At 44.4% G+C, this 9,364-nt stretch overlaps 1 protein-coding gene and 1 pseudogene across 1 annotated transcript in view; one reads left to right on the top strand and one right to left on the bottom strand.

Annotated features, from left to right (window-relative positions):
• Positions 1-95: 95 nt before the first annotated feature.
• Positions 96-1,267, bottom strand: LOC122150161 (annotated as a pseudogene).
• Positions 1,268-4,389: 3,122 nt separating this feature from the next.
• Positions 4,390-9,364, top strand: part of LOC103198895 (zinc finger protein 234-like) — a 13,918-nt gene continuing 8,943 nt past the window's right edge. Inside the window, 4 exon segments of the mRNA XM_042781274.1 lie at positions 4,390-4,404; positions 8,389-8,515; positions 8,948-9,007; positions 9,010-9,036. Of these exon segments, the coding sequence (XP_042637208.1) occupies positions 4,390-4,404; positions 8,389-8,515; positions 8,948-9,007; positions 9,010-9,036 (229 nt within the window).

Genomic DNA, 9,364 nt, shown 5'->3' with positions numbered 1-9,364 from the left:
CAGGGCTCCAGGATTATCTTCTGTATGTCTGTCAATTGGTTTTTCTTTTCTTGGTTGAAGAGGGTCTGTGTCGCTTGTCTGCCTAGTCCTCCGTCTTACCAGAAATCCCTGCTAGGCTTTCTTTTTCTTGTAGACTTTCCTATGGGCATCACTGGTCCTGTCAGCTCAGTGGCCAGTTTGAGTTCCTCAGTCTCCGTTTCCCTTCTTGGAGTGATGGAGGGCTTCTGGGGGAAGAGTGTGAGCTTGGAGTGGTCCTCCTTCAGCCGCTGCTTGTTGGCCTGCAGGGACTCAGTGGATTGGTTCTGCCTACACAGATCCACCAAGATCTCGATGGTGGGCTTCCTGCTTGTGGATGCCGGCCACCCTCAGCCCTTCCGGGCTGCAATGCCAGCAGCTGACTTTGGTGTGATGCCGCACACGTTGCGGGGCACCACCCTGTGGGCTGGGTCGGTCTGGATGCAGGGTGCGGACCATGCTGCAGGCTCTCGCTTGTTGGCCCTTGTGTCTAAGGACCTTTCGTGCTGCCTGGTTGAACCCTGTGGCCACGCACCACTACCAGTCCCTCTGGAAGTCACGCTTCAGGATCCTGCCACTGTGGCTGGGCGCCGTGGCTGCCTTCCACCCTTGTCGAAGTGGTATGGCCGGATCGGCTGAGTGGAAGAGCTGTTTTGTATTCTTATAGAACCATATGACTGTGGAGAATTTAGAAAATAGTGTTTTTTAATTACTTGTACCTCTGCTGCACATAGGGTCACTATGAGTCAGAGCCGACTTGACAGCGTCTAGCAACAATACAACAGCATGACTCCAGAATACAAAGATAGCTCCGATAAAGCTTGGGATGGTTTTCTGTGTAGTGCTTCTCTCTGGCTATTTGTCTGTTCATTCATTTATTTATTTTTGCAGCGTCCCCTCCTTATGTATAAGCTGTTAGCACAGTTGCTATCATCCTTTCCATCATCATGTTTTTCCCCTTCTTTTTTTTCACTATGGACATTTATAGACAAGGAAGAATACGCCAATGAACTCTTACGTATCAGGATCTTCATCCTTATTATTGTCATACTACTGTCATTACTAAGACTAACTTCCTGGTATTTTTAATGTTTTATTTTTGTATAATTTCAAACCTTTGGAAAAGTGGCAAATCTAGCATAAGGAACTCATATACTCTGTTCCCAGATTGAGTCATGAATTGTGTACATTGTTTGCCTCTTTGCTTTGTTGTTGACCGTCAGCCAAGTACCATCAGGTTGGTATGTGCCATCGGACCCGACTCATAGCGACCCCTCCTTGGGTTTCCCAGACGGTATCACTACGGAAGTAGATTGCCCCGTCTTCCTACTGAGGAGTGGCTGGTGGGTTTGAACCGCCAGCCTTTTGGTTAGCAGTCAAGTGCCTTAGGCATTCTCTGCCAGAGCTCCTAAGTACCATCAAGAGCATATCTGTAATCAAAGGCAGGTGGTTGCAGCAGCAAGGAAGCCCACACAGGCCAGGGAATGATGGGATGCCTTTGTAAGAGGCAGTGAAGAGGGGCGGCCTACAGGGTATTAGCATACTGTGTTATAAGCTGCCTTACAGTGGTCCCAAGTCATAGTGACCATGTGCAGAGCGGAACGAAGCCCAGCCCAGTCCTGCGGACTTCCCAATTGACCATGCATCTGACAGTGAGTTGGTCTGAGCCTGTGATTTTTGTTGTCAGCTCTTCAGGAGCAGATCGGCAGGTCTTTGCGTTTAGTCAGTCTTAGTCTGGAAGGTCTGCCGAAACCTCTTCAGCATCACACGGTGGTAGCTTTGCATGATACGCATTCCTAGGAATCAGAACTACGTCCCCTGCTCGGAAGGCAGGAGTTCTGCCATCCAGTCCCCAGTTTGCCGTAACATAATATACTGGCCATGTTTAAATGTTACACTAGATCGAAGTGGTTAATGCTGCTCTCACATAATAGTGGGTAGCATGCTAGATCACATACTGTTATCTAATCCACAATCCATATTGAAATTTGTTCTTTTGTCCCCAAATAAGTCTTCTGTAAAGGTCTCTCTCCCAACTCAGGGTCTAATTTAGGCATCATCTTTAGTTGTCATGTTTCTGCTTACTCACCTAGAATGATTCTTCAGTCTTTCTTTGCTGTTCTTGTTTTTTTTTTTTTGAAAAGTCTAGGAAGGTCTTTTAGACACAGGCCTTCATTTGAGGTTTACCTGGTACTTTTTCGTCTTTTAGTTTGGATTATGTATTGTTGGCAATGACACCACAGAAGTGGATAGGTGTCCCTTCACTGCAACATGTCAGCAGGCCTCTGAGGTGTGTTTGTCCAGTATTGGTGATCTCACTTTGGTTCACTTGTGTAAAGTGATGTCTGTCAAAATTCTTTACTGCTAAGTTACGATTTTACCTTTTGTAGATAATCAATTTGGGGAGGTTTATCGGGTATTCTACTGTAATGACAGACTGCTTCTCCCCTACTTACTTGTGCAGTCACATAGAAGTATCGGCATGGACTCAGGACCCACTCTTGTCAGTTTGGGGCTGTCATGACTCATGCTCCTGTGAACCTGCACATGCAGGTCTGTATGCGGACAGGTCCTTCACTGGACGGGTGTTGTCATCTTCCCGGGCGGGTCCCTAGGCAGATCAGTGGTAGTTTCATGTTTAACTTTTTGAGAAACTGCCAAACTGGTTTTTGTTTTGTTTTTAATTTCTGTTGTGATTTGGGTGAAAGTTTACAGGGCAAACTCATTTTCCATATAGTAGTTCATACACATGTTGTCTCGTGACATTGACTGCAATTCCTCGTAATGTAACAGCTCCCCTCCCACTTCCTCCCCATAGTTACCTCTTCCCTGTGTCCTTCCCTCCCATGCACTCCTGCCCCCACGAGCTGTCTCCCTGTGCATACACTGCCCATCTGTTCTCCCAGGATTGATCACTCCAAGGAGAGTACCTGCCTGATGTAAATGTTCAGCCCATATGCCTATTATTTCTGCAAAACTGTTTCCCAGAATGGCTTCATGAAGTATTTTTTTTTCCCAGAATCTTGTTTTTCTTTTTCAGTAAAAATAAAAAAATATATGTATTTTTTGTTTAAACATGTTGCTCTATTTTATTTTCATGTTTCAATTAGTTTTACCAAAAAAATGTATAACCTTAGTTGGAAACATTCAGGGATGCTGTAAGATTTGCCAGCATCTGTGTTGCATCTTTTTATGTTAAAAAAAAAAAGACCTTTTTAGATCTTTCTGCTTAATGACAGAAATTCACTTGTTTTCAAATCTTTTAGAAAATCATTGTCTTTGCCAGTTTCATTATTATTTTGAAGGCAACAGTTTATTAGGAAAGACAGTCAAAACCATTTAGCAGTTTTGTTTTGTTTTTTAGTTTTTTATTGTGATTTGGGTGAAAGTTTACAGAGCACATTCATTTTCCATACAGCACTTCATACATATTTTGTTTCATGACATTGACTGCAATTCCCCCCAATGCAACAGCTCTCTTCCCACTTCCTCCCTGTGGTTACCTCTTCCCTGTGTCCTTCTTTCCTGTGCATTCCTGCCCCTGAGCTGTCTCCCTGTGCAAATACTGCCCTTCTAATCTCCCACGGTTGGCTGTTCTAAGGAGTGTGTCTACCTGGTGTAAGTGTTAACCTCATAGGCCTGCCTATTGTTTGGCTGAGAGTTAAGCCACAAGAGTGAGTTAAATCCATTTAACAAATTTGTCAGAGGGTACATGCGACCTCACCTGGCAGCAGAAGTCCACGGGTCTTACCACATTCCTTTCATAGAAATTAAATTTATAAGGCTAATTGCAAACTGCGGGATATCCTGAGCATTTCTACACCTGCAAAGAAATAAAGAGCCTGATAGCATTTTAGGAGTTTCCCACCCTCCAACAGTCCCATCATTGGGGCTCTTTTACTTCCTGTTTTACAGATGACAGAACTGAGGCACCATTGTTATTAACACACCCAAGAAGACCCAGCCAATGAGAACCCATAGCAGGATTTGAACCCACGTACACACTGACCCCAGAGCTGACCCTTGCTCGTTATTGTATTGTCTCAGATTCCGTCACACCAGAATCCCAGTTGCTTCCTCGGGGGCCCCAATGCAGCACCGGCAGTGGGGCCGCTGTGTGCAGCTGTGCGGCGTGTTCTCCGAGTCTGGATGGATGGGTCGGGGTGCCTGGTGTCCGTGCCGCGCTCTGCAGTCAAGCCGTGTGCAGCTGCAGGCGTCCAGACGCCAGTGCCTCTCGCCCAGTCGCAGTAAGCATCATCTATGCGAGTGAGTGACACTCAGGGCCGTCCTTATGTCTGTCTTCTTCCCTAGTTCGGAGTTCCCAAGACTCAGCATATCTCAGGACTCTGGACAGCCCCAGAAGAAGGAAGAAAAATGAGCACATTCAAGGTGAGTGGGGCCTCCTTTTCGCTCTTAAAATCCCTCCTCACTCCTCAGACGCACACTCAGCCTTCTCTCGCTTGTGCGGCATCAAGGAGAACGGCAGCTGCTCAGGGACCCGTTGTTGGTCCGATGCTTGATTTGTATGTTGTTGCCGTACTTTGGAATTTTTTTTTTTTAGTTTTTCTATTATTTTATCTCTTTTTTCCCTCCAAAATAAGAATAAAAGGAATAGAAATGAGCAGTTTTCACACTTCACTGCTCCCTTAACCACTAATTAAAAAAAAAAAAAAAACATACAAATTAGCTGATTTCATTTTCCCATATTCTTTTCCTCCTATATGTTCATAAATCATTTGTGTTCATTGTATATAATTAATTTTAATTGCTCCATTCTTTCATTTATATTTTTAAACCAGTGATTTTTTTTTGTGTGTGTGTGTGTGCGTGCTTATATCCTTTTCTAATTGAATTGTTGGCCCTTTTTATTTTTAAGCACTTCTTACACTTAGACAAATGTGTGGCTTAAGAACTTTAGTGTTTTTAGTATTTTATTGTGTTTTCTGAGAATGTTTTCCAAGCAGTTTTGGTTCCATTCAACAGTTTGAATGAAAATTGTTCAGTGAGATTAGTACCATTATTATTCTGTTCTCATCTTTGTTTTAAAGTAATTTTTGATTGTTTTTAAAGGAGCCTTAGTCTAACTAGTAATATTCTTTATATTCTAAGCCAATCTGTTATTTTACCTAAAATGTGACCTCAGAGGCTACTTTCAGTTCAGAGTTTAAAGAGTATCTAAGCACAGTACACTTGGCAAGTCCTCTAGTCTTAATCATTCCAGTGAGTCTGATTTCTTTGTTTGTTTGTTAAGAATTTCAAGTTGCGTTCTGTATATTTCTCCCATTCTAGCACTGTACTCTGAACAGAAGGATCAGTGATCATAGCTGGGTTCCATCTAGTTCTCCTGGCCTCAAGGCGGATGAGGCTGTGGTTCATGTAGGCTATTAGGACTAGTTTCCTTTTTGAATCTTTGGTTTCCTTCGTCTTTTACTTCGGATGAGTAGAGAGTTGTATTTCAGATAGCGAGGAATTTCAGTGTTTTAAGACTGCAGGAGCTCTGGTGGCGTAGTGCCTAAGGCACTTGACTGCTAACCAGAAGGCTGGCGGTTCAAATCCACCAGCCACTCCTCGGAAGGAAGGTCGGGCAATCTACTTCCGTAGTGATACCACCTTGGAAACCCAAGGAGGGGTCGTTATGAGTCAGATCCGACTCAGTGGTAGTGGGTTAAATTAAGACTGCAGTGAGATTGTTCTTATGTAATATACTTTCTCCTAAAACTCAGTTCTGAAAAAATTTTCCTTTTCTTCAGCCAGTGTACCACATGTCAAAAGTACTTTTTCATGCAGTAGTACATTGGCTCTTTGGTTGGTGATGTCTGACCCAACTACTCGGAATTAAGCCACACTTCACAGATTAAGCCCACAGTTTTCTACAAGACTGCTCTTATTGCAGACATCCACTGCAAATTCAGTACCACCTTCACTTTCAGCCACATAACTGCAAACACTGGGGTTCTCACTACTTTGTTGGATTTGATTATTGATTAAAATACCTCAAAGAACTCAAGAAATACTGTACTTACAGTAAGAGTTCTATCATAGAAGAAAGTTCTAAATCAAACCTAGCAGAAGGGACAGAGGCTAAGTCAGGAAGTGTCCCAGTCAGTTCTCACTCTTGGCATATGAGGGCAATACATAACAATACAAAGACGAATGTCCACCAGGGGAGCTTAACTGTTTGCTGCCCAAACTGTTTATTGGGATTTTGCCACATAGGCATGATGGATTAAATCAGGGCCCCGAATTGAACTCCAGATCATGCCAGCCCCTCCCAGCCTGGAAGTTGGGCTAAAGCCTGGAAGTTGGGCTAACATGTGGGTCAAAGTTTCAAACTTTGATGACATGGTTGGTCTTCCTGGTGTGGGCAGCCCCATGTATGAGTCATTAGATGAAACTACCAACTGTGGTCCCAACAGGAATAACAAAGACATTCCAATAACTAAGGAAATTCCAAAGGTTTAGCAGCTACCTCCCAGGAACCAGGGGTGCAAAAAGAACATGGGGGCAGCATGTTGCTCTGAGCTCCTCCAACTTCACAAGGGGGTGGGGACAGAATCACCATCAGTAGCCAAAGGCTGATTCCTGGGAGGCGGAAGCTAGACACGCCACCACCCTCCAACCTTTTTACTAATCTTGACACCAACTCTTCCCATGGTACTCTGATTGCAGTGGTCACACAGAACTCAAAGCAGTACTCAAGATTGTAGGGTTTGTTTGGGAAGTAACAGGTTAAGTTCAGGAGCAGGAATGCGCAGGATACAATTCTTCATTCAGGACACTGTCCCCTCTGCCATGCCCAAAGGCCTGCCTCTCTTTAGCCCTTGGCCTCTTGGCCTTGCCTCCACTCTGCTCAGGCAAGTGATACAGGGCTGATAAGTACACCTAGGTGCACCCCACTCCGCCAGCAAGGCTCCTGACCAAAGACACTCAGCTTTCTCACTCTGTGGGCTGGCTAACCTGCTGTTCTGTCTCTTGGTTCTGCTGCCGCTGTCTTTGCCGAGGAGGTCCAGCGCACGGATCTCAGGTTCAGGGATGTGCTACACTCCACCTCTGGCTCTTCTCTTTTGATGGCAGTGAGTGTCCCCCTTTCTGCCTCTAGGAGGGCTCACTTTAAGCCTAGCAGAATGACAGAACTGACCAGTCCCAACATTGGAGTGCCATACACCTTATTTCCATGGTCCCACTCCCACGAGAGTGCCATGTACTTTATTTATATCACTAACAGCTATCCAGTCCCCTCAGTGGACCATAATCACCTTACATTTGCATAGTTCTACTCAGTAATCTGGTGGGAGGCACAAAGACCATCGCTAAAAGACCCATCCAAGTAATTCATTGCACCACAAGGGGCAAAGGCCAACCAAATTCGTGTTTCACTCCTGGAAAACTGTACAGCCATGAAATGGGTTGAAATTCATAACAATTATGATAGTTCTAATAGTAATACATGTTTATTAAGTACTTATTCAGTGCCAAATACTATTATGAATAATAATTGTTACATCTACATATATATAGATGGTCACCTGTATGTATACCTTATTTGTCCTTGAAAGAAACTTGTATTACATAAATCATTGAAGCATCATACAAAGAGGAAACTAAGATATGTAGGGGAACTTGTGCAAGGTCACCTAGCTGGTAAGGGACAGGTCATCGAAATATGCGCTTAAGCTTGGTAGCTGCAACTTAGTGCATTGAATGTTGGAATTCCCGGAGGTATGCTTTGAATTTGAGAGGAGGAGCTCTGGTAGCATAGTGCCTAAGGCACTTGACTGCTCACCAGAAGGCTGGCGGTTCAAACCCACCAGCCACTCCTCGGAAGGAAGGTTGGGCAATCCTACTTCCGTAGTGATACTGCCTCGGAAACCCAAGGAGGGGTCGCTATGAGTCGGGGCCGACTCGACGGCAAACAACAACAACAACAACTCCATACCTGTGCAAGACAGAATACCAAAAACCTTTAGCTCATCAAACATTAAATAAAAGGGCTGTCAGAGTCAGTGTGTGTGGTAGGAGAGTGGTGGGTGCCATCAGATTGTACTGAAAATAAATTGGCCATGTTTTTTGAGGCCATTGGCAATATAAATCAAAAAGTAAAGCGTGTGTGTCCCAGCATGCATCATACAGAGTTCTAGGAGTTATTCTGAGAATACATGAGCAAAAACACAAGGGCTCTTATTCATTGCCATTTGCTGGGTGAAGCTAAGGAGAGTCGGTGTATAGCACTGGCAGGATAAAAGTAGAGGGGCTAGGGAAATTTACACATTGACGCATATTTCCAAAATCTGGAACAACCTCCCCCCCATCTTCTCAACCTCTTCAAGTGGACAGTGGTTCTAAGACAAGGTATACTTGTACTTGATGTTGTAGGAATCAGTGACATTCAAGGATGTGGCCCTGGTCTTCACTGAGGAGGAGCTGGGACTGCTGGACCCTGCCCAGAGGAAGCTGTACCGAGACGTGATGGTCGAGAACTTCAGGAACCTGGTCTCAGTGGGTGAGGATGGCCTGTCCCTGGGCTGTCTTCCTTTCCTAGATTTCCAAGATTTTGAATGGGCTTGGAATGGTCACCTGAGTTTTTAGAACTGACTTTTCAGTAAGCAATTTTTTTTATGAAATAAAACAGTAGAAAATATCAGAGTTTACTGGGAAGAAAAGAGCACATTGCAGCACAACCTCTGGCTGTTTCCGTGTCTTCCGTGGGAGCCAGTGTCAGGAGAGAGTGAGGTGGACATTGATTTAGAAGTCGGGCACCCTCTGCTTTTGTAACGCATGGTGATGCATATTTGCCTGGGTCTTGATAGTAACAGTATTTCTTCCAGTGTGTCATCTTAGAAAAAATATTTGAAGAACACTATTTTTGATATCTTGATGATTATGGAACCAAAGGTTAACAGTAAATTGTACCTGTGAGTTTTAGTGTTCACAGGCGTCCAACTCTTTAAACGTGATATATTTCATTTGTAAAGGGGAAAAAGACTTTGGATGATGTAACAGCAATCCAAACGGAAGGGAATTCAGATCAGAGCCAGGCCCCACTGGGACTCCTCGTGGGTGTTTGCCTGTCTCTTTTACTTCCTGCTTCCCCTCTTGCTGGTGCCCTGACCCACATGGCCAGACCCTCTTCCTGGATCGCTGCAACAGCCTTTGTCCTGATTGCCCTACTTGCATCTTTCTCTTCTGACATTCTGTTGGCCATGAGTTGCAGAGTGATCCATGGGAAATGTAAGGCCAATGCCATCCATTCCTCTACTCCAAACCCTTGATGGCTTCTTGTGTTTCTTAGAGTTATGTTGGTGGTGTTATTATGTGCTGTCAAGTCAGCCCTGAATCATAGCGACCCCTC

Source organism: Orycteropus afer, unplaced genomic scaffold (assembly GCF_000298275.1).
Source record: "Orycteropus afer afer isolate SDZICR_OR568_19922 unplaced genomic scaffold, OryAfe1.0 scaffold00099, whole genome shotgun sequence".
Taxonomy (NCBI): domain Eukaryota; kingdom Metazoa; phylum Chordata; class Mammalia; order Tubulidentata; family Orycteropodidae; genus Orycteropus; species Orycteropus afer.
The sequence above is the reverse complement of the archived record's forward strand: the minus strand, read 5'-3'. Positions and strand labels throughout refer to the sequence as shown.